Raw genomic sequence first — 27,329 nt, forward strand, 5'->3', positions numbered from 1 at the left:
AGTTTCCAGGGCAGCTAGAAGCAGAAGAGCCAAAGCATGAACAGGAAGAGGTTTATCTAATTGACAACAGCACCAACTAGTGGTGAAGGTGCAGTACAGTTTATCACAGTCAGGAAATAACTAATGTGGAAAAATAACAATGAGATGCCAGTCCTGAAGTTAATTAAGGCATGTTTTAATCTTAATGCTTTCCCCATATTTCAATAAACATTTCTCCAAATCTCACAAGCACAAAAAGTTTGTTTTTGGGGAGGATATTTATTCATTTAACTGATGCTCTTCTCCAAAAAAAAAGTACAATATTGAGACACTTAGCAGGGTAATTTTTAGTGGTACAATTCAGGGTAAGTACCTTGCTCCACGGTACTACAGCTGGTGGTGGGAACTGAACCTCGATCCCTCAGGTGCAAAGGCAGCAGCACTAATAACCATACCGCCACTCTACTGCCAACATAAAGTATTACATTTTCTTTATACACATTCTGCACCCCTTCTAGAACAAGCAACACATTAAGCAACTAAACAGTGAGTAGATGTCCCACACATAAGTTGCAGTTTGGAAATATTCTTGAGGGCTTTTTCCTACAAATGTGTTCCTGCCCTAAACAGAGCATAGCAGAAACCATGGTTCTATGCAAACATAACTTTAATAAAGCACTATGCAAGAGCAACTTTGTCCCAAGTGTCATCTTCATGACTGGGGTGACAGGTTCAGCACCAAGGCTAACCTGCACTGAATGCTTCAGTGACCATTAACCAGAGTTAACTGGGGAGGAGAAACTGATTTATTGCCATGTTATACAGCATCTCACATCATGGTGAGAGACAAGAAACTCCAGAGGACAGCAGAGGGTTAGAGCACCAAGGACCTCTGGTAGTGGTTAAAGGCCATGATGTATAGGAAAGTCGATGTGCATGAACTGAAAATGAGTGGATGAACGGTGTTCAACAAATTACAGACACTAGTATAAAAGTGTTCATAAAGTCAGGCAGCAAACACCACATTCTACCAAAAAAAAAAAAAAAACCCCACAGATACACCCCAATCCCTTATATAACATGGCAAAATGACAAGTCTCCACAGGCAAAATGATGTCTTTGCTCAGGAGTGGCCATGAAACACCAGGAAACCAAAGTACAGCCCACCCCATTGTTACCTAGATTTTACTCAAGTTATACACAACGTGTGAAGGTCATTTTTGTGCAACGCAAGCATCTCCATCAAAAAACGAGAGTAGACAGACAATTGATTGGAATCCCTTCTGTTTGGGAGATGCTTTACCTTAGATTTATATTGCATAGTGCAAACCACACACACACACACACACACACACACACACACACACACACACACACACACACACAGTAAATGAATCAAACCAAGGTTTGCAATTCCCAGTGCTCTAACAGTCTTTTGTGCAAACAAAAAAGTGCCCAAACTGCTACCAACAAAAAACAAGTCATAAGCAGACAAACAAGCCCTTCGCACAGTGCAATGGTTTGTTTGGACACTGTCTGCTGAACAGAGAGTCCGGTCTCTGTGTTCCTCCTGCAATTGCTGTCAACTTTTGTGGTAGATCTCTTTTGCTCCCATAAGCATTGAAGGCTTTTTCCTAGGTGAAACCAGACTACAGATCACTCTGTCTTGGCTTCTCTCCCCTTGTTCTTCTGGAATTTGTGGTGAACAACTTTGAGTGTTGTGAGGAAGTTTCCAAGAAAGAGAACGAGGAACATCAGTGCCAGCATGAACACCTGAGAAACAAGGTGTAATGGCTCATGTAGATTTATGAATAATGAACATTCATTCCAACACCATGTAAGACATCATTAATAAAAATTTTAACTCAAAAGGGAACTGCTCTAATGTACTTTTCCAGCTTAGCATAAGGTATGTGCATTTTTTAAAGGCAGCCACACTTAAAATACACTTTTCTACAGGGATCATCCAGGTACAGCTATAAAACAAGCACTCAGAGGTGAGCACATTGCTTACCTGCCACTCCTTGCAATCTCTATGACCAGCCAGCTGAAACAGAGTCACGGCATTGTAGAGCTGCCAGAACTGTACCAAACACAGAAAAACACACACTGTGAAACAGGAAAGCACATCTCTGTAGATAATGTATCAGTTTTAAACTGAATAACTTCATAGTTGTACAATCAAGATAAACCATAAATTATACAAGACAATGATAGGATGCAGGTTCTGATAATACATAAATCAGAGACAAATAAAAGGAGCCTTGAGTTATAGAAGCCCCGAACCGTGGAATAACTTACGAGTCAATGTCAACACGTGTCAGTATGAACTTAAGACCCCTGACATACTACGATTAAGGCTGCTGGTGTTGCCATCTTTCTGACCTCCCATCTTACAGTTTGAGGTGCTGTCTGCTACCGTGTACCTGTTCTTCCCAAACGGATTCCTTGGACACTTTCATTCCCAGAGTTAACTGCTGTATTGTTCAAACACCAAGTTTATATTGAATAAATATAAATACAATGCATTTAGCTCATGCTTTTCTCAAAAGGGACTTACAATGTTAAGTGACCTACAATTATTTTACCCATTTATACAGCTGGGTAAGCTAATTGAGCAATTTAGGGCAAGTACCTTGCTCAAAGGCATTACAACTGGGGGTTGGATTTGAACCTGCAACCTTTGGGTCCAAAGGCAACAGCCCTAATTATTATATATACCAGCTAGCCATTGATCACCTGCTAACCAGATAAGGAATATCCAAACCCCCCTATGACCACTTCAGAATTAGTCCGTTGAGAAGTAAATTTTATCCAAAATTGCAAAGTATCAGTATGCCAAGACAAGGTTGCAGCCAGTTAACCTTAGACACCCAGAGGTCCCTGACTTCTCAAGCTTTAGGAGTTTGAGTTCCTCTAAACTGTTGCCTTGTGGCTTTTCTCATTATTTGTATTAAGATGTCTATATTTTTAGATGTCTCCATTTTACGTTTCATCATCTAATAAGCCCTCTGTGTGAACCAGATGAGAGAGGTGCTATACAAAAATTATCAGAGCTGAACCAAGTTTCAGTTTTGTGAATGGGTCCAAACTGGCTCAGTCTGATAAACTGCACTGCATAAAGGTTGTTCCCATTCAAGATGAATATCTGCTGCATGTGACATAATAATACTGTCAATCTAATCACACTGGTCCTAATTCGTACTATTCAATGCATGATGGATCGCAAAGTCTAAAAAACACTTTCCTGGGATTTAAGTGGATTGTGAAATTCAATGGTGTGCAACTTACCAAAATGACTTTAGTCATTCCAACTCTAAACATTTTAAAATATGCATGTCATTAAATTCTTTTATACTTGTAGACACTTGTATGTACACATGCTCAGTATTCCAGGCTGAACTGAAAAGAAATAGCTACACACGACAGAGACTCAATGACGACAATAAGACAATCCCTTACTCTTCCTCAATGACACAAAACTAAACTATATGATCTCAACAAGGGCCACCGAAGTGTTGGATAACCTCTGGATACCAGCTATGGTCTGAATTTCAAACTTTTACCATTTCATTTTGTTACTCTCCTCTCATCAGCAGACGTGTATTCAGCACTTACATGACCAAAGAAGAGGAAGGGCAGGAGGAAAGTGAGCCCCCTCCACATCCAGGATTGAAAACCCTCTGGAAGGAAATGGATCAAAACAGCAGTTCAGACTTTTAATGGCAAAGAACGTTTCATCAAGACCAAGTCAATAATGTAAACAGTTTGGTAAATATATACTGAAGAATTTTTCATTTGTTAAGTAACGGAAAAACTTGCACCCAGCTACTTGTGTAATGTATACTGGTTAATATGATGGAATGTCACAAAACTGGCTACTCAAGAATCACGTGTTTGTAGCCAAATCGCTCCTCCTGTTGAAGTGATGCACTTTTTATATTTTTCCTCAGAGATGTACGTTGCCTTGGAGAAAAATGTCTGCTAAATGATTAAATGTAAAATACAAGGAGATGCAATGCCATAAACCGTTTTGTTGTCCTTAAAAATGGTATAAAAGTCATGTGGTGGAGTGACCCAACCACACAAATGTGCCATTGTATCACACAAAATACCTACTATCATAAACACATTGGGAAGCAGAAGTTTGAAGTTGAACCACTACATCACAGCCAATAAAACCTTAATACAACTCAATTTAATTTATTCACAGCTTGTTTCGCTGTTGTAAAAATGGATAAATCCATAATGAACTAATGAAGTTTTGCAGTGATTTTATTTATTTATTTTATTTTAAATCAAAAGCTCATCCGTTTCTCTGTCCTGCAAACACATGGCATGTGTCCTTAAACTGACAAGGAGGAAGTAACCAATTCATCACATAAACATGTTTCTTAGCATCTGGTTACTTTCAGTTTCCAACCAAAAAAAAAGCACAATAAGTCACATATCTCCAATTATTTGCTAGGTAATTTCTGTAAAAGTCTGAGCTATAGCTATAATAAATAAAAATATGCTGAATAAATTTAGCCCCATCCAGCTCAGACTGCTTTCCCCTCAAAACACTAAAGTTTCTTTTTCTGACTTTGTTCTACTGCTTAACAGTAGCAAGCGGAAATGTGGGGAATTTTTTGCCAAAAAAAAGGACTGCAAAGAAAATTAAAATGGGACACATAACATGTGTAATTTGCATGTTCATAACATGAGGTTCAAACGTACTTTATTTTGACCCCTCAGGATAAGAGGTTGGCTGTGCAAATGAGGTTTTGGAGCACATCCTGGAATCATAGGGCACAAGGTAGGATATACTCTGGACAGGGTGCCAGCTCATCTCAAGGCAATCACACTACGGCCAATTTAGAGTTACTTATTCACCTGTACTGCGATAATTTTGCAAGTCCCAGCTTTACTCAAGTAGCAAGAGGTATGAGTTCAGTAGATTCCTCTGGAAGCATTTTTTATACAGATACCCCTCAATAAAACATTTACAAATCAATTTGTTTATGAAAGTAAATCCAAAATCCTGCTCTGCACTATGGAAGTATAGCGAGATCAAACTTCTTGCTTTGGGTTTGACCAAACATGCCCAAACCTGTGAATATGGCTCAAGATGGATTACATGTAGATACATGTACGCATTCCAAGGTCCCAGTACAATATCTTTTTAATTTACATTCAACAATAGATCTCTCAATGTGACGACTGTAAATGGATGCTGGAATTAGACATAAGTGACACTCCATGTGGAAGACATTATTTGCACTGGAGTGTAAAAAGTAACAAACCACACATGAGTCTTTCATACACATTGCACTAGCCTAACTGGATCACTACAACTTCCCCACTACACAATTCAGCAAAATGTTCACCACAGGGGGGGCACGGTGGCGCAATGGGTTGGACCGGGTCCTGCTCTCTGGTGGGTCTGGGGTTCGAGTCCCGCTTGGGGTGCCCTCCGGTGGACTGGCGTCCCGTCCTGGGTATGTCCCCTCCCCCTCCGGCCTTACGCCCAAGTTGCTGGGTAGGCTCCGGTTCCCCGCGACCTCATATGGGACAAGCGGTTCTGAAGATGTGTATGTATGTGTGTGTTCACCACAGGATACATGATTATCCTGTTGGTATCGAAACAGCCAATACAAACCCAAATACTGAAATAACCCTGCAAATGACCATTATCGCTCCAAGGGTGAAAAATTTCAGCCACAGAGGTATGTAGCAAGTTTCTTTTACTTTGAATTTGCCAGAAAAGATCAAATTTACTGCTAGTTTCAGCTCAAAGACAAAGGTGAAATAGCAACAGTCTTTACAAGAAGAAATTGAGAAGCCCATCTAATCCCATGGAGACATTGTAAATATCTCACCCACAGTCAGATCCAACTGATTCCTCTCCCCTAAGGCTCGTAACCTGTAGAGACAGCCACTTTGGTAGTAGTACTGCAGGAACTGTACAAAGCCTGTAAGGCAAACCGGCACAGGCAGTCAGGCCAAGTGAACACACACACACACACACACACACACACACACACACACACACACACACACACACAGCAGAAATACAGGGTACAATGACCTCCGTGTATGTTCTCACTTTGATAAATGCAGAAGGCCAGAAACTGGTTCCGGAACATGTGGTACATTAATCCATCAGGCCTTTTTGAAAATGAAATCGAGAGAGAAAAAGTTATTATTTGTTACTGAAGTTATTATGAAAGATGAAACTTAGAAATGTAACTCACCATGTCAGCATTACACCTGACAGAAATGTTGAGACGTAATGATGGGAGACCCACCATCCTTTAATTCTGAGAAGGACAAGAAGTTGATCATTTAGTTACCAAGATGTTTCAACAAAACATACTGAGCCTCACAGTGCCCATAGATTTTTCCATTCCAATGATGTACAGTGGCCTTTTCCTAAATCACTCAAACCCAGGGCCCATAGGCCTTGGCATAATAAATACCATTAACGTGATGCAGGATCAGCATCATGCTGACAACACTACATTTAATAAATGTCAACTCAATACTTAGAACTTCAACAAGTGTAGCTGAAGTTTAAACTTATTTTATAAGCTTGTAATAATTGTGACCTTAACATTGTAAAAGTCACTTTGGAGAAAAGTCAGCTAAATGAATAAATGTAATTTTACACAGATTTCTGTGAATATCAGCCTTCCTTTGTACAAGGAATACTCTTAGAAAAAACATGTGCTCATATTTCCGAAAATATCCATTCATTCACTTGAGAAAAACATAAGAAAAGTAAGTGCAATTCAAAAAGAAAAAAAACAAGCAATGTCCAGCACCACACAATGTGAGCAGGACTGGTGTTGGGTCAAATCACACACACAAGGCAATTTAGAATTACCAATTCACCTGAAACCCATTATTTTGCACTATGGGAGGAAACCTGAGAGCCTGGAAGAAACCCATGCGAAACAAGAACATGAAGACTCTACAGAGAACGAAACCGATTCAAATCTAAAGCCCAACAGCTACAAGACACCAGCTCTTCCTACTGTGCCACCATATAAGCAGATTTAAACATATGGATCTTAAATTTGGATTTAAAGGTGCCCAGAGCAGTGATAGACTAGGTTTCAAGTTTAATTTTTAAATACAGACAAAGTCCAAAGCAGGATTTTACATGCTTGGAAATGGGAAGGGGGGGGGGGGGGGAGAAATTTGTGGTCCTGGACCACAAGTTTATCCATTTATTTTACAAGAATTCACCCTACAAGAAGCTAGTCAACAAGGAGTCATGCTTGCTGTGTCAGGAAAGTATGTACTTTAAGAATTACTTTACCTGGATCCATTGGTGACTAAAATGCTCTCCCGTATTGTCAACGTGCAGTAATACCAGACTAACAGGAAATTGAAAATTTCATCAATGACTCTGAAAGAAAAGCACACGTGCATTAAAAAGCACGGTTTTCACTACTGCTTGTCCTACCAAGGATCAATGTGTTTTTTTTAGGTTTTGTGAAATCAAATACACTTCATTATGCAGATAGTTTGTCTGGAATGTGAAAATGTTTTATATCTCATACAAAACATATAGTAATGCCAACATACTTCTGAGAATACATGGTGAACTTATTTTTCAAAAATGGTGAAAAAGCACAGTATAGCTTCAAATGAGAAAGAAGTGGTGATTTCCAGAGTATAGACTTTTATGTAAGGGTCTGGATATTGACATCCAAATACTAAAAAGAACACACAACACAATAACCAAAGCCACAATGTACACTGACTCTAGGACCACAAAGGTTACCTGTAGTTGAGCAAGAACTTGCATGTTATTGCACCAAGCAGGAGAATGACAGTCACACAGAGCTTGAACTTCTCATATTCATCTTTGTAGGCAAACCTGCCCATGAAAGACGATAGGTGCTTCAGAGCTGGGCACAGACACCCTCATTTAAATAATTGCGTATGCAGAGACATGGTTTCCAACGGGTAAATGCAAATACACATCCATGCTTGGGCATATATGCATATGCACATACCCACACACAGTGTCTGAAACCGCTTGTCACAAAGGGGGTCGCGGTGAACTGGAGCCTAACCGAGCAACACAGGGTGCAAGGCTGGAGGGGGAAGGGACACACCCAGGACAGGACACCAGTCTGTCACAAGGCACCCCAAGGGGGGACTCAAACCCCAGACCCACCAGAGAGCAGGACCTAGCCAAGCCCACTGTGCCCCCCCATTTGAACATACCTAAGTGGAAATTTCATTTGAACATCACATCACATTTTCAGAACCGCTTGTCTCACACAGGGTCACGGGGAACCGGAGCCTACCCGGTAACACAGGGCGTAAGGCCAGAGGGGGAGGGGACACACCCAGGACGGGACGCCAGTCCGTCGCAAGGCACCCCAAGCGGGACTCGAACCCCAGACCCACTGGAGAGCAGGACTGTGGTCCAACCCACTGCGCCACCGCACCCCTTCATTTGAACATTGAAGGAGAATTTCAGTGTATCTATAATAAAAATCATACATCATCTGAAACCGCTTGTCCCATACGGGGTCGCGGGGAAGCCGGAGCCTAACCCGGCAACACAGGGCAAAAGGCTGGAGGGGGAGGGGACACAGCCAGGACGGGATGTCAGTCCGCCGCAAGGTGCCCCAAGCGGAACTCGAACCCACTGTGCCACCGTGCCCCCCATAAAAATCAAGAAATCACTAACATTTTGTCAACATATCATCCCATCCAAATCTCCATGCATGCACACAGACAGAACAAAACAGAAACATCTAATTCAAGAGCTCTTTTTGGAAATGAGATGAGACTTACTTAGCTTGGTTACTAAGAAGAGTTACATTCACATTGCCCAGGACCAGGTTTAAGTACAACCTAAAACATCAAGACATAAAAACATCATTCTACTGTGTCTGTAACCGTACAGATCCAAAGCATACAAATCTGAAATCAGTATTTCCATATTCAGCAAGCTCACCCATTTTTCTTTGGCAAATATGCTTCCATATCAAAGAAGATATGCTGTTTGTCTTTGATTTTTTTCCAAATGGATTTAATGTCCTCTGCCTCATTCTGATTGCTTGGTTTTGTGCACCTGTTGGAAGCAAACACAGATCTAGATCACCAAATTGATTAGTTTGCTTAAACTTACACTAGTATATTGAATGCATTAAGACTGTACATCCTTAGCCCTCCTACGGGCATACTGTGTACTCACAAGTACAGATTTTCTTCCAGTTCCCGCAGCCTTTTCCTCAGCTTGCTAATAGAATTGCTGCAAATTGTCTGGAGGTTTGTGAGCTCATCCAGCTTATGTCTGTAAACTTTGTGAGTTTCCTATAGGGAAAAGGGAAAAAGGCTAGAAAGTTGTCAAAAACAAAGGAATGAGTACACCATCAATCCAATTGTAAACAGGATCTTAAAGGTTTGTTATCTAGCAAAGCATGACATTATTATCTTATTAAACCAACATCTTTTTCTAAAATTAAATTCACTATAAGCAACTTTACAATAATTTACCCATTAACAGCACAAGATATTCTTAATTGATACAGTAAGAGTAAGTCCACAGGTCAAGTCTAGTCCAAAAGGTTGGGGATTCAAACTGGCAAGTGTCATACTGCAATACCACCAAGCAGGACATTACATGCTGCTGTACTAAAAAAAAAAAAAGCAATTTTTCTTACAGGCGATGCACATATCTGTGGAACTGTTATTTGAAAAGAAAAAAAAAAAAAAAAAAAGGAAAAAAGGCCACTTTATTAGGTATACCTGGCCATCAATGTGAACATTAAATTATTTAGCTGGACTAAGCATTATAAGGAATTTTGTTTATGTCCACCCTGTACTGGACTGGTGTCCTGTCCAGGGTGTGCCGCCAAGCCTTGTTCCCAGCGATTCCATGCAAGGCTTCAGACTGCTGTGAACCCTCCTGGGACAGACAGTTTAAAAGTGACTGAGTATGACTTTTAGCATCAGATGTGGTGGTTCTGACACCTCGGAAACAGTCACACTCCTAGGAGTTTTATACGCTACAGTGTGTGGCAAATATATTTAAATTTTTTAATAAAAAAAATTCCACTTAGCAACTGTTCCTTGGCTGAAAATACCTTGGCCAAAGGAGAATGGCCTGACTTCTTAAATTTAACAGGCAAACTAGAAGTGCAAAAAAAAAAAAAAACACAACAACGGGGGGGGGGGGGGGCGAATCTCTAAATTAGAAGTTAAAGATGAGGCTGAAAAATGTTCCAGCAGACTTGACACTTGTTACTAAAACTGGACAACTGAAGACTGGGGTATGGTGGATTCTGTCAAATTCAAGTTTCTGTTGCAACACACTGATAACAAGATCAGATACTGGCATAAAAAGAATAAACTGGTGGACCCATCCAGTCTGCTGACAACTTTACAATGGTGCAGGGAATTTTTATTTGGATACATTAGGCATTTTGGTACCTATTGAGCATCGCTGAAATGCTGACATTACAAGACACTCTTGTTGACCAAGTATATTCCTTCATGGCCAATTTTGTGTTTCTTAAACTGATTACTGCCTGTAAGATTACATACCATTTCATAAAGCAGACATCACTTCAGGAAAAGGCCTGCATACTACACAATTCATGAACCAATGTGCTGGCAGAAAATGTATGAAGACGGAATGAATCAAGAGCCCAGTGAAATGTGTCCAACACCTTGTTGAACATTCAGGCCGCTCTAGAAGCAAAAAAAAAAAAAAAAAAGGTGCCATGCAGTAAGAGCTAGGTGTACCTAATAAAGTGGCTGGTAAGTGAAAACTACCAATGGAATTCAAGTTTCGAAAGAAAGAAAGAAAGAAAGAAAGAAAAAAGTATGGGTTTCTGTGCATTAGTTGAACAGGTTAAATATGACAAAATTCCCCACAAACCACTAAATTTCCCAGTAGAGATAGAATTTATAAGATGATGACTATTAACAGTACAGAGTAACATGCAAAGGAATCCATGTTAACCAACACTGAACCAGCAGATCACTTTATCTGCACAGCCTAATACACCGGGTCTTAATGTTATCAACATTCAAATTTACAAGCATTTCAATTTTAACTGCATTTTCTTCACATATCCATTTTCCAAAATTTATTGTGGAGCAAAAATCACCCGCTTTCCCCCAAACAGCCAGTGATTTACAGACCTTTTGGTATAACGGCCCAAGAAAAGTTGTACTCACATTTGCTACAGAGACCAACTGCTCCAGGTAATAGATACCTTTTCCAGGGTTTGAGGCAGACTTTTCCCAGATGATGCTGGAGTCATGAGCCAATGAGGTAGACTAACAAAATATGATAGTCCCTTCTTAACATTTCATTATTTTTCTAGTTGGTTTATTATAGTTTTGAAAAAGGTAATCCTTTTTGTTTCTGTATCTCTTTACATTTAAAAGAGAGCTCAAAGCTCACCTGTTTTGGACTCACTTCTCCTCTGATCTTGCAAGTACTCCAACGTGTATGTGCTGGTTAAATTTAATCATTTTTTTTAATAATGGAAGAGCCTCTATGTTACTAGTCATGTAATGTCTACTGGTTTATATGGTGGTTATGTGACAAATTGACTGTACTCCAGAATCATGTGTCTGCATCCAAATCTCTATTGATGTGATGCACTTTCTGTATTGCTCTCCGAGATGTATGTCACTTTGGAGAAAAGTGTTGGCTAAATGAATAAATGTAAAGATACTGCATGTGTCTTTTGTATGTTTACGTGTACTTGCATGTAGTTTAATGAAAAAACAACATTTCTACCCTAACTTAGCCTTTGTTTATTTCCATCCTGATTATGTTTATCTTATCCAAATGTTTTTATTAGCATTTCTTGAGACCGTTTTTAATTGGCTGGAGGGCATTAACTGAAATATTTTGGCATGGTTGTAAAGTCCAGGAACACCCCCCCCCCCCCCCCCCCATTTAAAATAATGGGAAATGACAATGACCCCCCCCAGTTTGCAGACTCTTGGTATACAAACCATTCTCAGGAACAAATTAGATCTGTATAACTGGGATACTTGTACCCCTAAACAGTGGGAATGTCTACATGTCCCACAGCGTCAAGCTCAGTCTCTGAATCTACCTTAATCCACTATGTTTTCAAAAGGTATTTTGAGGGACACCTCAGCTGTGCTTTAAATGTAAAGCTGCTCCAGCTACTCTCATATAGATGCTCCTCTACTCACGATGGTTAACTTACGATAGAAATGCACATTCGGTAGGTACAGATCAGTACTTCGGATTTTGAATTTCGATCTGTTCCCGCACTTGTTATATGCGGTACAATACTCTCTCCCGACGAGGGCATGGTGGCGCAGTGGGTTTGGCCAGGTCCTGCTCTCTGGTGGGTCTGGGGTTCGAGTCCCACTTGGGGTGCCTTGTGATGGCCTGGCATCCCGTCCTGGGTGCATCCCCTCCCCTTCCAGCCCCGCACCGTGTAAGGTTCCGGCTCGCTGTGACCCAGCTCGCAACAAGTGGCTTCAGCTATTTTGTGTGTGCGTGTGTGCCCTCCCCTGATACTGGGCGACGGCAGCGAGCCGCAGCATCTACTCAACTGCACTCGCAGTCTCTGTATTGATCACACCAACGAGTGTAAACAAGTGATACTGTGTTGAAAGTATTTTTTTGTGTTTTTGCATTCCATCTTGTCTACTAAACACCCATGTGTGTCTCCTGCTTAAATTTGCCCAGCTGCAGGCTATGGTAAATGTTCTGAGCACATTGAAGGTGGTCTAAGCTATGATGTTCGTTAGGTGCGGTATCATATTTTTTAGACTTACGCTTTTTCCACTTCATCAGAACGTAACCCCATCGTTAGACGAGGAGCATCTGTATTTACATTTCTTCTAAGACACAAGCACATCGGCACAGCATCCATAAGACTTTTCACTACAAGTTTGATTCACCCCCCTGTCAAATCACAATACGAGTTGTACATATAACAAGATTGTGCCATAGACAGATATATTTTTTACATATATACATATATTATATCATATAATATTTACATATATTTATATACTCTTACATATTTAGCAAGGAAAAACTTTACAGCTATGGTCTACACCATAACTTTCCTCTTAACTTTGTTCCACTGGAAAAGGCAACATTTGAACTGCGTATTTGTAATAAATTCTGGAATGTTCTGCACATCCTTCCTGCCCGTGCTAAATGATCACTCTGCACTAAATAATATGTCACCCTTTCGCTGTCGTATCCGTCTCAACGTTTTCGCAGTTCTTCGGAGGAAAAAAAAAAAGAAAACCTCCAAACCAATCTTATTTTCTCTTTTTGCTTCGGCTCCTCGAGCAACAAGTCAAATTCAGTTTTCGTGTATGTAACCTACAGCGAAATCACATTTTTTTCGGTCTTTTTACGAGCGGTTCTCTTCGCTGAGGCGCTGAACAATAAGCGCTCTGGCTGCGGCGGGTGTCAGCGGACAACAGGCACGGCGCGTGAGGGGGGCGCGCGCGCGTGCGTGCGTGCGTGTGTGTGTGCACGCGCCGGTGGCGGGACAAAGCGACGGGTCCGTTCGAATGCCCAGTAGTTCTCGCTTTCTCTGAATCTCTCCAACCAGTTTAATAGCAGCATTTTAACTTTATTTCAGCGAACTTCTTCAATCCCACTGCGACTCACTGCGCTTCGCTGAACGTCCACGAGTGCAATGTAAGTTAGTAACACCGCACCCCCCACCGGAACGGAACGGTAGGGCAACAGACAAATACTAGACTAGAAACATATTCTATCAGTGGGAAAAGTAGCTACGAGAACATTTACACGCGCACAAAAAAAAAAAAAAACCACAAGAGGGGAACATGACGACTTTTGACAAGCTCACCACCAGTTCAGTTGTGAGTTGGACACACACGTCACTGGACTGGTAAACTAAGCGGGTTTTCCCACGTGCAGCGAATTAGCTCTCCAAATACCCCACCTGTAACTGTTGATACTCTTGCTCGATTTCTTCCCATTCAGCTTGGCACCTCTGCAGAGACATTGTGCCTTCCTTCCCGTTCCTCCGTGTCCTCCGCTCCGTGTCACCATCAGCTGCGGCTCCATACGTCCGGCGTTTTTCACTGCGCAGGCGCACAGCTCCGGCACCCCACCAGCCAGTGATGTCACTATACTCACCGAGCCCAGCCCGGCGGAAACCTAACCAATCGAACGCCACGGTATTGCAGCTTATTTGGCCTTTTGCCCAATCGGGGGTGAGAAGCAGAGCGGGCGCGCGTGCCTCCACGCGGTATTTCACCAGTTTAAAAACGCGCGCACAGCGTCTGCATCTGAGAACTGCTGCACTTCCCCAATTTTATGTTGCTCAAGAAGCAGCTTAGTCAAAAAAAAAAAAAAAAAAAAAAAAAAAAAAAACTCTTAGTGATTATTGCTCTCTTACTGCCACTTAATGTTCTACAGCACGTCTCGGTGGTGTGTTGTGCCTGAGCGTTACTAGAATACATTTTGTTCGTACTGTTTTTGAAAATGTTTTTTTATTTAAAGCCATCCTGCTTCAGTGTTTGGGGCTGACATGGGTTTCCTCCAGCTTCCTGAAGCTCCTAGCTACATTTATTCATTTAAAAGATGCTTTTCTTTGCAATTATTTACCCATTTATATAACTGGGTAATTTTTCTAGAGCAATTTAGTGTAAGTACCTTGATCAAGGGTACCATGGCTGGAGGTGGGGATTGAACCTGCAACCTTTGGATCCAAAGGCAGTGACTCTAATTACTGTACTACGAGCTGTCCTAGTTAATACACACCAAAGGTCACCTCAGTGCTCCAGAGGTCAGACCCCCCCCACTTGAAAGTCTTCATAACAGCCACACACATAGTGTGGGCAACCGCTTGTCCTGAGGAGGGTTGCAGCAAACTGGAGCCTAACCTGGCAACACAGGGTTGAGGGGGGAGGGGACCCGCCATGGACAGGACACCTGTGCACTGCAAGGCACCCAAAGCAGGGCTCAAACCCCAGACCCACCACACCCCCCTCCATAAGAGCACTTCCATATTTAGCAAGACTGCACACCTGGAGGATGCCTTCACTGGTATCCCTGAACATGTGTCTAGGGGGGATCACTAGTGGTGTAATGGTCAGTGCTGCTACCTTTGGATCCACTGATCATAGATTCAAATCCCACCTCCAGGTGTAGTTCCCTTGAGCAAGGTACTTACCCTAGAATACTCCAGTGAAATGACCCAGCTCTGTAAATAATTTTAAGTTGCTTAGGTACAAAATGCTGAAAAAGACATGTGTTTGATACAGATCAAATACAAACTGACTACTAAGTGACTCTGTCTGTATCTCCAGTCCAGTGAAACTGCTCTTTTGGGACTGCGGACAGGTGCATGAGCTCAGGAACTCTTAAGTTCACCCCACGTGGCCCTGACAGACAACAGTGTCCTGAGGGGAACCCTGCGATCCAGAAGGCACTATCCCCCCGGATGTGGTTGACAATCGGCATGACCAGAGAAATCCTTTGGAAGGTAAGAACGCCGCTCATCCAGAAAGAGACAGACTTGGGCTTCCAGTGCATGTCTGTGTGCGTGTGTGTGTCTGTCACAAAGTCCAGGCCACCCCTGCATTTAAGATGGAAAAGGATGTCATGCACTCGAAGGGCAAGGAAGTGGAAAGGGCCAGTTTTCGTTGGAACCCATAAGGATCTGTGGCATCCAGCGATGCTGAATAAGTCATTCAGATCATTAGATTCATGCAAAACAATGAACCAAAAAATAAAAAAAAAATAGCTGCCTGCATTGTTTTGCATCAGCTATTTTTTTGTGTCACTATGTCCTTAGCGTTATCTTATGTTTTAAAAGGTCTAAGGTTTAAAATATTGACCACCATGCAACCCCTCGCATGTGCTGTCAGAATACATCGAGAAAAATGAAGGTAAAGCGAACAGCACCCTGGGAACAGGCCAGACAATGATCCTTCCTAAGAGGTGGAGCTATTAATTACTGTGTTTACTTTTTAATTGGTTTTATTGACTTAACGCTCAGGGGTATGGCTTCTAATTAGGTTTAATCACCGCTCATGCTCTGTATATTTGTTGTACTGTAAGATTGGTTGTCTTGTGTCAATTTTTAAATATCTACAAAGGTTTATTTTTAATTTACTGTTTAAAAGATAAATGTGGTATGAAGAATTGGAACTGATCCGGAAAGACTTATTTCAGGCGAATGTCTGTATTGCTCATAGTGTGTGAACAAGTGTGTGTGTGTGTGAGAGCACAATGGACGGGTGCCCCATCCAGGGTGTACCATGGATGTACCCTGCCTTGCAGTCTTCTGGTATAGGCTCTAGACCACTGGGGACCCTGCATCATCAGAGGTCATCATCCTCATTCATTCATTCATTCATGTTTAATACAAGTAAGTACAGATGATGACTGAATGATGACAGCAATGAAAATTTTGATGAATTGCCCTCTCCAGTTTTGCCTCTGATGATCCGCTTGATGGCACTATTGTGCTAATGGTCTAAAGTGCAATTTTTTTGTACAAATTATTCATTTGAATGGTGTGATTATTATTAACCACACCTCTGATTTGTCTCCTCGATATTTGTGTAAAACACCATTGAGTGCTAATATTTTTTTTGGTCCCCTAGTGATATAAACTTCTTTATATAGCTAATACAAAATTATGAGTGACATCTACACCATCAGTCTATATGAGAAAATCAGTTTTTATAAATGTAATGAAGGGTCTCATGAACTTTTTCTACCATTACATATCACTGGCTTAATTAATCCAATTAACTACAGCCTTTCTTTCAGCTAATTTTACCTTCACTTTATAATACATTCCTGTAAATATTTCTCTAGTGTGACATGAACAAGAATGTTTTACATGTAAATACAGCTATCTTATTTAAAATAGTGAAAACATTAATGTATTCTTTATTTGGAAGGCAGCAGTAAAATACTGCAGATGTGTTACTCCAAGAAATAATTTTGACTTATTTTGTGTTGAAAGTGACATGTTTATTCTGACTAGTAGTGCTAAATAAATCAGCATATAGGATTCTGCTCTGTTCTTTGTGAATCTCTCATCTCCCTCCCACTCTTTTTCCCTTAGTGTTTTTTTTTTTTTGGTCTTATCAAAAGTGTAACACTGACATTTTATTGATCAAGTCCCACAAGTGCACAAAAACCTTACTGCTGAGGTGTGAGGTGTTACACATTTGTTAATACACGGCCACTATGCAGGACCTTTAACAGCTATTTCACAGAGTGAAAAGACCTGCATGATATTATAAACAATTACTGAATATATTTAATACATCATGTATTTAACAACTAATGAATAGAACTGTTTGTGAAGACAAACTTAAGGTTCCTGGATAAAGTGCAATGAGGTCCCTGTTGCATATTTGAACATAATTCTTAACCAGTACTGTCACAGGAAACATAATGAATATTAATGGGTACAATAAAAAGTTACTTTGGACTATATCTGCTAAGCAATGAGATAACTGAATTCCTCAGTTGTGCTTTCAGCACATAAATGGTCCACTATATATGGAGGCAGTGGGCCATGTAGTGATCAGAGGTGCTGCCTCACATTCGAAGGACCCACACTCCGCTGTTTTACCCTTGGGCAAGGTACTTACCCTAAATCACTCCACTAAAAGTTACCCAGCTGTATAAATGGGTAAATAACTACGCATCTTAACATTGTCAGTCGCTTTGGAGGAAAGTGCACAGCTGAATGAATGAATGAAGGAATAAATAAAGAAATAAATAAATAAATGCGAAAGGTTCTAGTGATGGACCGAAATGTAGTTTTAACGGAAGCTCCCATGTTTGATCAGCGATGCTGAACTGTGACGTCACCTGGGAACAGACAAGTACTGGAGAAACCAGCCCAGGACTCTGGGAAACGGTCCTGTCCCCCCCCATTCCCCCCCTGCGCTGGAGAAACCAGCCTTCATCCAGGTCTGGAACAGTTACGGCCACATTTGTTTACATGCAAAAACAACCTGTGCAACTAAACAAAGACTTTTTGTCACCGAGCCCTCCGATTATCCGTACGCAGTTAGACATCATAAATTAGTTGTGCTGATTTTTTTCCCCCCTCCAGCAATACTTGGCACTTTTTACAATAACAGTCTTAGACCACTGCAATGATAGTCAGTAACAGCAGACAAATTAAAATGTATCTTTTTAATGGTAAAGAGCATATTTACATTTTGACGAAAATATGTCGTCGTCATTAAACTGAAGTCTTTTTAACCTGTTGACAATCACACTAAAATATGGTGTCAATTTTTAGAAGTTGTCACTGCATTTTAACAGTTGAAACAGTAAAGAGCAACTTTGTAGACAAGACCACATTTATCTGACACTTTTCTCCAAAGCAACTTACAGTATTAAGCTACTTACAACTGTTTACCCATTAATAGAGCTGGGTAACATTTACTAGAGCAATTTATGGTAAGTACATTGCTCAAGAGTACTACAGCTGGGATTCAAACCTGCAACCTTTAGGTCCAAAGGTAGCAGCTCTAACCACTATGCTGTCAGCTCCCATCACATAGCACAAAAGGGGTTATTAAATACTTAAAACAGCTTAAAAAAAGTTATTTGTACATACGGCACAAAAATACCATTTAAACATTACTATGATTAGTTGCGGTCACAGATTTTTAAGTAAAACTGTACGAGTAAGCTGGTGGCTTCCAGTGAACTGGGTACAGGGGTCCAAAAGCTCAACCACCACGCAGTAGAAAGTGCAAACGCAGTAAATCGCTGCGCCACAACAGACCATTCTCCCTTCCGCTCATGTCTGCATCCCCGAAACAGCACGCAAATAAAGTAAGACTGAAAAGCTTCAGAAGTCCAGTGTGACCATGTGCTAAAAACAGGCCCTCAGGCTTGTCAAAGAAGGATCAGCAGTTCCTGACGTGGCTCAAACATGAGCGTGTTCTTCTCACTCATGCTCACTCACTCACTCACACAGGTACCGTGGCTTTGAACACATGTGCGTTGTCACATCAGCACAAGGAGCCCTGCACGCTGGGGGTGCAGCTCCCATGTTTAAGTCCATCTGCTTTGTAAACTGTATCCATTGAAACATGTAAACTGTCATCAGTACACAGTAAACACTTCTCAGCAGGTTCTCTTAACAGTCCGAACGAGAGAAATAGGAGAAAACCAGCTGTACGCAGCCTACTGCTCCCGTTATCATTTCAGGTAATTTCAGGTCTTCTTTTTAAAAATAAAATTAAAAATGCGGGCAACAATTCCAATCAAAATCAAACGTACCAACGGCAACTTAAAATTTTTTTTCTCTGAAAATCCTTCAACCTTGAATCCTACTTTGGTAAAAAGTTGGATACAAAATAGCTGTGTACTGCAAAAAAAAAAAAAAAAAAAAAAAAAAAAACTAAACTAATATTTACAGTGTAACCTGCTTCGTGAGCTCAACCTGAAACATTATCGTTTTTGCGAAAACAATAATTAAGCCGTGCATCGTTTCAGCAGCATCCATCATTAATTATGTAAGAGTCTTGAAAACGTGAGTAAAATGCAGCAGCAGAAATGTTACTTTGCATTCGGAAATGAATTAATCACGTTACGAAACACTCATTTTTGGCTCTTCATGCGGGAATAAAAAATAAAAGGAATCTCACGACGCTGTACTCGGGGAGGGGGGGTAAAGTTTCCGCTCTCTACGGGAAGCGAGAGACGGGCGGCTGCAGGGCCGAAGGGTCCGCCCGCTGGTCCATCTCGTCCTGGAGCCGCGTCAGGTTGGACAGCTCCTCCAGCTCCTGGAACTGGCGCTCGGTCTTGTGGCTGACGAGCGAGCGGTAGAAGTGCACGGCGAACACGATGAAGACCAGACTAAAGGGCACCATGATGGAGGTGGAGGTGATGGCGGCTGCCACGCCCTCGTTGCGGGTGCCGTTGCGCTTGACGCCGTCCTGCTTGAGCACCGGGAACTTGACCCAGCAGAGCAGCACCACCTCGGCCAGGAAGAGCAGAGTGCCGATAACGGTGGAGAAAGCCCACGCCAGCTCGATGTGGCGGTGCATGCGCTCGTGCGGCGACTCCTTCACCGAATTGAGGTTGTGAACGTTGCTGACGGCCTCGATGTTGGGCAGGATGCAGGTGCTCACCATCAGGGCGAAGAGGTGCACGGCCACCAGGACGGTGGTGCAGGCGCTGAAGGCGATGAGCAGCCCGGGGGGGTACACGTGCTCGTCCTCCAGCTGCACCTCCACCATCGCCACCTGGACAGCGGCGGGAAGGACCACAGAGATCGAGTTTTTACAAAAGCACCGCATCCTGGCTCTTCCCGAACGCGACTGAATCTTCATTTGTACCCGTTAAAAATCAGGCAGCGAATTACCCTGCTGCACTCGGGACATTTCAAAGTGACACTGCAGCGCTTCGTTTGTTATGAAACGGGTATTTGAAGTCAAGATTCAGCGTATTTACATTTATTCATTTAGCTGACGCTTTTCTCCAAAACGACTCACATTGTTAAGCTTACAATTATTTACCCATTTATAGAGCTGGATAATTTCACTTGAGCAATTTAGGGTAAGTACCTTACCTGAAGAGTACTACAGCCAGAGGTGGGGAGCGAACCTGCGACCTTTGGGTCCCAAGACAGTAGCGCTAACCACTACACTACCAATTGTCCCCAGTACTGAAACTGATTGCATTCCACACTGCCAAATTTTTATTTATTTTTTTTTTAAACACAAAATTACCATCTTATGAAAACAAATGTTAATGTCCCTTTTTTTGTTAGAAGCACCAATAAAACAATTTTTACAAAAATGAAGATTTATATTCCAAAACAGGACAGTGACGCAAAATGTTCCATCCTTTCCAGGTGTGTGTGTGTGGACACAGTGCAGGTGTATTAATTCCTGAACCAGCTCGGTCTGCGTGGCGTTTGCATGTTCTCTCCATGTTCTCCTCACATGGGTTCCCCCCCAACAGTGCAAACACATGTTCCAGGTGAACTGGTGACTAATCTGCATGTTGTGCTTGTGTATGTGAACAGAAGTGTGTGCGTTTGCCTTGCGATGGACTCTCGTCCCATCCACGGTACACCCTGCCTTGTGGTTCCCCAGACCAGTGTGACATCGTGCTGGATAAAGCGCTTCTGAAAACCAATGGATGGATGAATAAATACCGATTAAAGGGACGTACAGGTCCTGCACCTCCATTAAAACAAATGCATTTTAATAAACTAAACATCATAACCTCTTTACGACCATCTGGATAACGGTGTGTCACACAGCTACCAAAAACTGTAATCGAGAGTCTGGTACCGCTACGTTCTCCTGAGATGCCAAGATCGTCCAAAGAACTTTCATGTTCAGCTAATCAAACTTCTCAGTTCAGGCACCGGTCCAACCAACATGACCGGGTTTGTTCGGTCTGCAACGCAATTGTGAAGTCATGCGGTAGATGTGATTATACATATTAGGGTCCCCAAGTCCATGTACATTAATTGTTTAGCAGACGCTTTTCTCGAAAGCGACGTGCATCTCAGAGAACGCTACGAAAAGTGTATCACACCAACACGTTTGGATGGAGACACGTGATTAAAGTGCAGTCAGTTTGTCTCAAACCACCATATACAGCCTCCCCCCTACTTACGACCTATGTGATTTACGACCACCTGCACATACAACCGAAAAATAAAGAAAAAATATATGTAAATTGCAAATGTAAAAATTATGCTTGGCCGTACGTCCGCCAGTGCTAATGGCCAGGTGTGTACGATAGTGACAGTCAGACGATATCCCGGCTTTGTGTATATCACAGCATCGCTCTCAGCTGCCATTCGGAAAGCGCGTGTTATTCAAGTAAATCTAACAATTTTTTGTGCTGGATTAGACCATACAGGTGGTCCCCGACTTACGATGGGGTTACGTTCTGCGAATCCTATCGTAAATCGAAAATGCATTTAATACATACCTCTGCGTGACAGACTGGGAGATGCGGATCGCTGCCGCTGCTCAGCATCGCAAGAGAGCATCGCTCCGCATATCGTTTGTCCAGGAAAAAAATAAAGTATCAAAATTCAAAGTACAATTTCTACTGAATGTCTATTACCAGCTCACCATCGTAAAGTCAAAAAAAAAACTGAGTCAAACCATCATAAATCGGGGACCACCTGTATTGTATTAATAAGCACACCCTGCCTGTCCACTCCCAATCCAACCCCAAATCCCGGATGACTCAGGCTTTGTTCGAAGACTGGTTTGTAAACTGTTTTATTCCCAGCGTTAGGGAATATTGCTTAGAAAACAGGATCCCGTTCAAGATTTTATCAATCTCAGACGACGCCCCTGGGCATCCCATTCATCTGGATGACCTTCATCCTGATGTTAAAGTGAGACATTTGCCACCGAACGCAACTTCTGTCATTCAGCCGATGGATCAAGGAGCAATGGCAACTTTAAAAGCTTATTACCTTCGATCAACATTCGCGCAAACCATAGCAGCAACGGACATTGAACCGTTGAACAATGCTGTATCAGCGGCGGACACCTTTAAGTTCCTAGATCTACAATTTCTCGGGACTTAAAGTGGGAAAAGGAACACGGCGTCCACCACAAAAAAAGGCCCAGCAGAGGATGCACTTCCTGTACCAGCTGAGGAAGCTCGACCTTCCATGGGAGCTGCCGATCCGGTTCCACGCAGCAATAGTTGAGTCCGTACTCAGCTCCTCCATCATAGTCTGCAGAAAAGGTCATCGATTCCAGACTGCCCTGCCTCGAGGACCTGTACCCCTCCAGAATCAGAAGACGGACAAGGAAAATCGCTACATACCCCACTCACCCGGGCCACAACTGTTTCAAACTTCTCCCATCCGGCAGGCGCTACAGATCACTGTGCGCCAAAACAACCGGATACAAAAACAGTTTCCTTCCCCATGCTGTCATGTCCATGAATAGCTGATTGCACAGGGGAAGAAAAAAAAAAAAAAATCAATACTTTCTCCCTCTTAACTTATTCCCTCCCTCATTATTTTCTCATTCTCCTGTACTGCCAATGCATCTTTGCACTGGTTGTATGTACATATCTTGTCTACTCTACACCATGAGCCACTGTGAACCGAAACCAAATTTCCTGTATGTGTGCAAGAAATCCAAGGGTCACGTGCGAGGAACGGTCGCACGCGCACCGCCGGTGCGAAGCCGCACTGCGATTCCCCGGGAGACACACCTCCTCGCACCGTCGGCCGCCCCTTTTTCACCTGGATTCGCCGGCCTCGGGGACCAGCGGCGCCCCGCAGCCCCAGCGTGTGGCCGTCACGTCACGAGCGCCCGCTTCCCACTTTTTCTTAAAAAAAAAAAAAGAAAAAAAAAAAGAAAAAAAACCCGCAGGCGGACGTCTTGCACGTGCTCTGTACGTCAGTCGGAATTCGCAGAACTTAGGAGTCTCGTTTCTGCCTCGCGCGTAGAAACGCACGAGGACGGCGCGTGGTGACCGGAACCGCGCTGGAGAAAGACTCCGCAGTGGGCGTTCTCACACACACACACAGATCAGGACTATTTCTTACTTACATATTATTTATGTAAGAAATTTCAAATGCAAGTATTTTCATTAATCTTTGCTTGTGGTCATCGGCGGTCATTAAACAAATCAAATGGCCAAGAAGAAGCTGACCGCCGTTTCGGATGAATCGTTGTCGTTGACAGACGGAAAGAGCAGCTCGGACTGCAGCACCTGTCATGTCACAGCTCGACGTTTCACCCCGTTTTTCACCACCGCCGGGTTCCGCTTCGCTTCCGCGCACGAGCACCGAGTTCCGTCGCGCTCGGCCGTCAAACTTCTTCTGCAGTCGAGCAGTTCCCGCGCGCAGTTCGCCGTCGTACGTACTCACCATCGCGAAGCCCGACAGGAGGGCTGAAGTTCGGCTCGAAGCCTTCAGCTTCGCTCGGCTCAAGTAGAGCTTCCGCCAGGAGAGCGCGTGCAGCGAGTGCTCGTTCAAACTCATTGCGAAAAGCGAAGCCACGCGACAAGTGGCACGCGCTTTTACGATTTCAAAGTAACTCCGCTGAATTAAATAAATGAGTAAATAAATAAAATGAAATAATCGATTCCGATCAGTTAGGGACTCTGCGCGCTGTTAAAACACAGCACGAGCCAGCGGGATGCGCGCGGCAACTTCTCACACCTCCACAGCCCTGAAGTGCAAATAGCCGCCGCTAGGCAACTGCACCCTTATTTACCCACAAGTCAGTGCGGCAGAGCGATGCACAGCGTATCGACTCGACGCCTGACGCTCCTGACTGCGTCTTCGGCTTCTGCTTCTGCGGGCGCGTGTCCGTCCGCGGCTCCGCTCCGCTGCAAAGCTCGGGGCGGCGAGCGGCGTCGTCTCGTGCGAAGTGGCCGTGCATCGCCGATTCTTGTTGTTCCCTTTCGAATTTAATGGATCATTAAAAAAAAAAAGAAAAAAAAAAAACAACAACAACAACAAGTCCGCCCACCGCAGATCTGCCTTTCTCTTCATCACCACAGTACTGAGGTGTGGCGTGTCGCAGAAACAGAAAAATCCCCCCAAGAGTTTAGTTGTCGATCTGGCGTTTACGACATCATCGTGCACAACCGCATTCATATTCGGCTGTATTCATAACTGCTTCCAGTTAGAAAATGAATGGGCTAAAGTCATTTGCGTGAAGGCTAAAGCACGATGTAGATTTTTCTTCCTCCGATAGATGTGTGCTAAAAGGTTACACCGCTACCGCTACATTCAATTGCTACTAATTATACTAGCAAAACGATTAATCATTAACAATGGCAACGGCAGTAACAATTCATCACTGTAATTATCTGCTTTGGCCCAGATGATATATGTTTGGCATATGCTTACGTTGTTATTCGAGATTTTAATTATTTATTTCTAAGCTGCATTACATAACTAAAGCACAACATGCGCGTGCCTCAGGCTTGATAACCTCATTGTGGAATGTTATTAATCGCAAATAAACGGCACCCTATTTGTTTGATTTTGTTCTGTTTTTCCAACCTTTCCAAAGACGATTTGCACACTGTTGCAAAATGCAGGGGAAAGAAATGATTTTCGAGCCCGAACGGAGGCGAACTTAGTGGAGCGCGCACGCGATCGCCGTTCCCCGCGCCGAGTCCAGCTGCAGCGCGTGCGTGCAAAGACAGTGCAGACTCGTGACCTAGAATCGAGCAAAGTGTTCACGCCAAAGTCCTGTTTTAGAGCCTTTTTTTATGGGAGCGATGCGTCAAAAAAAGGGGCTCGCCCGCCGCGCGACCCGCGAAGAACGAGGAGATGTAGGATTCAACTTCTGAATAAAGATGACGCATGACGTTTTCTAACAATGTTTTGATTCTTTCGGCCGTGACGTCAGACAGTACTACACAAAAATGGTTCCTACTTAGTTTTGATTCGGAAAGCAAAGTGTTTCGCAACTTTAAATGTGCCATTTTCGCAACAATGAGGGGCTAAACTGGTAAAGTGGCGAGAGCTCCAAAAATGGAGGCGTGTGCTGAATCTGGACGCAGACTGGTGTGTAGCTTTACCCTATCCTTTTATAGCTAGCCGTGGAGAGGGACTTAAAGTCGGAGAAATGTGTATTGTCCGAAGCATTTCGATACGAGAAGCACAGCGTTATTGGGTTTCAGATGCTTTGCGTTGTGACTGGGAGCCGCGCTTTGTTGCATAACGTTCTCTACAGTTTGCAGCGTGTAGCTTTTATAGAAAGGCAACATGTCATGTAATCGCGAGCCAGTTACAAAGAGCCCGAGGATGGACACTATGTTGTTTTAAAAATTAAAAAAAAAAAAAAAGAAACAGAAAAAAAAAAACCAAACAAAAAAACAGACGAGCACGATTCCCTGCTTCGCAACGGCGCTCTTTGAATTCCGGCACGCCGTACTCTGCCGTTTAATGCAATGACGAATTATGTAACGTGTCAGCGTCGAATTGCGGTGTGTGCATTGAGTACTTGTATTATTAATGAACACTGCGCGGCCTTCCAAGTTCCGCGCGTTGTAACGCGATGCATGCGGGGATGCACTTGGCGCGAGGCGCCGCGAGCGCGCGGCCAGCACGTTCCGCACGTAATTGTTCAATGCGCGGACCATGTGCACAGATGAGATGTACAGTACAGTCGCAGGAGGCGGCGGCGGTCAGGCGGCAGCAGCATGTAGAAAACGTACAGTATTTCCGAGCTGAACGTAAACAAAGTACAATGAACCAGCCAGAGTGTGTGTGTGTGTTTTTTTTAACCAAGTGACATCCCCTTAGGCGATGCAAATGACACATTTGTTTATAATAAAGCAAAAAGAAAGCGCTGTTTCCATAAGTTTACCCCCCCCCCCCTCTTTTTTTCAACCTGCATTTGCCTTTTGTTTACATGAGCAGCGCTCCGTCTGTAGGAGAATGTACGACGAAAACGAAGATCTGTCCGATGTGGAGGATATTGCAAATATCAGAGGCTTTAACTTGGAAGAAAAACTTACAAGCGAGTCGTATAACGCAGACTTCGTCAGGATGATGGATGGCAAAGGTAAATATAATTTTTCAGTGCAAGTTTCATGGTGTGCTTAAGAACGCACGGCCCGCTTCTCAGAGCTGTGCCGCGGTGTGTGAGGAGAAATCCGAGCCCCACGTTCGTATTTTCCCGCTGGAGGTGCGGGATCAGGTGCACGGACACACACCTTTGCTTTGTTGTCTCGTCTCCCTGTGTGAGCCCCTGCTCCGGTCTCTGTTTCTTGCTTTACTAACCATGTTTATGTTCTTCATCCTCATTCAGATGATCATCATCATCATCTTTACTTAGCCCCACTGGAGTCCCCGTTATGAAAAGTTCCCAAGCTCTGATTTCTTTTTGACCGAAGGTCTCCAGCGCAAGTCTGTGGAGTTTAGTTTAACCAACTACTGTAAATATTTACACGGCACACTTGTCTTTTTTTTCCTCCCACAGATTTTACCTACGAATATGTGCAGAGAGAGGCGCTCAGAATCCCCCTCATTTTTAAAACAAGAGACGGTCTGGGAATCAGGTAAGATTAATGGTATAATTCTCCAAATCCGCTGGAGGAAATCAGTTTAAAATATTGTTATGGTTCGAGATGGGTTTGAATAAACGTGTTCCCAACTTTATTCTAGAATGCCAGATCCGGATTTTACTGTCAGCGAGGTTAAAGGCCTGGTTGGTAAGTGCGCTACATCCCTTTAGTGTGTGTGATTTAGAATAAACGAAGGCACAAGTTCCCGTGCTCCTCTCAGTCTCGCGTTAACACTTGCATGCTTTACTGTCCCCGTGGGCGCCGGCACTTGAAAACAGCGGTGAGGTCACGCGGGGACACGCGATTGGATAGGAAGTTCGTG

At 43.0% G+C, this 27,329-nt stretch overlaps 3 protein-coding genes across 12 annotated transcripts in view; 1 reads left to right on the plus strand and 2 right to left on the minus strand.

Moving 5' to 3' along the window:
- Positions 1-361: 361 nt before the first annotated feature.
- On the minus strand, positions 362-14,070 carry tmem120b (transmembrane protein 120B). 4 transcript variants are annotated; one of them, XM_018748299.2, is made up of 13 exons: positions 13,923-14,070; positions 11,176-11,277; positions 9,185-9,303; positions 8,945-9,061; positions 8,782-8,841; positions 7,754-7,849; positions 7,286-7,375; positions 6,216-6,281; positions 6,068-6,129; positions 5,841-5,933; positions 3,598-3,662; positions 1,994-2,062; positions 362-1,752 (listed from the first exon to the last, which is right to left on the minus strand). In XM_018748299.2, the coding sequence occupies exons 1-13, from the start codon at positions 13,983-13,985 to the stop codon at positions 1,636-1,638; spliced, it is 1,119 nt and encodes a 372-aa protein (XP_018603815.1). In that variant the 5' UTR covers positions 13,986-14,070; the 3' UTR covers positions 362-1,635. The 4 variants fall into 4 exon arrangements, with proteins under 4 accessions (XP_018603815.1, XP_018603823.1, XP_018603833.1 ...); XM_018748307.2 differs by lacking the exon at positions 13,923-14,070 and adding an exon at positions 11,405-11,452; XM_018748317.2 differs by lacking the exon at positions 11,176-11,277.
- A 5,284-nt stretch (positions 14,071-19,354) lies between these two features.
- Positions 19,355-24,811, minus strand: LOC108935040 (calcium release-activated calcium channel protein 1-like). 5 transcript variants are annotated; one of them, XM_029252664.1, is made up of 2 exons: positions 24,196-24,811; positions 19,355-20,223 (listed from the first exon to the last, which is right to left on the minus strand). In XM_029252664.1, exons 1-2 carry the CDS (start codon positions 24,361-24,363, stop codon positions 19,663-19,665), a joined length of 729 nt encoding a protein of 242 aa, XP_029108497.1. In that variant the 5' UTR covers positions 24,364-24,811; the 3' UTR covers positions 19,355-19,662. The 5 variants fall into 5 exon arrangements, with proteins under 5 accessions (XP_029108497.1, XP_029108498.1, XP_018608813.1 ...); XM_029252665.1 differs by having other exon boundaries at positions 24,200-24,266; XM_018753297.2 differs by lacking the exon at positions 24,196-24,811 and adding an exon at positions 23,847-24,189.
- Positions 24,812-25,350: 539 nt separating this feature from the next.
- Positions 25,351-27,329, plus strand: part of kdm2bb (lysine (K)-specific demethylase 2Bb) — a 44,922-nt gene continuing 42,943 nt past the window's right edge. For 2 of the 3 annotated variants that reach the window (XM_018753277.2, XM_018753285.2), the window contains exons 1-4: positions 25,352-25,502; positions 26,361-26,505; positions 26,923-27,001; positions 27,108-27,154. In XM_018753277.2, coding sequence (XP_018608793.1) covers positions 25,470-25,502; positions 26,361-26,505; positions 26,923-27,001; positions 27,108-27,154 — 304 coding nt within the window. In that variant the 5' untranslated portion in view covers positions 25,352-25,469. Of the gene's footprint in view, positions 25,503-26,360; positions 26,506-26,922; positions 27,002-27,107; positions 27,155-27,329 lie in introns of all 3 variants that reach the window. The other variant, XM_029252662.1, reaches the window with a different exon arrangement.

This window comes from Scleropages formosus, chromosome 6 (assembly GCF_900964775.1).
Source record: "Scleropages formosus chromosome 6, fSclFor1.1, whole genome shotgun sequence".
NCBI lineage: Eukaryota > Metazoa > Chordata > Actinopteri > Osteoglossiformes > Osteoglossidae > Scleropages > Scleropages formosus.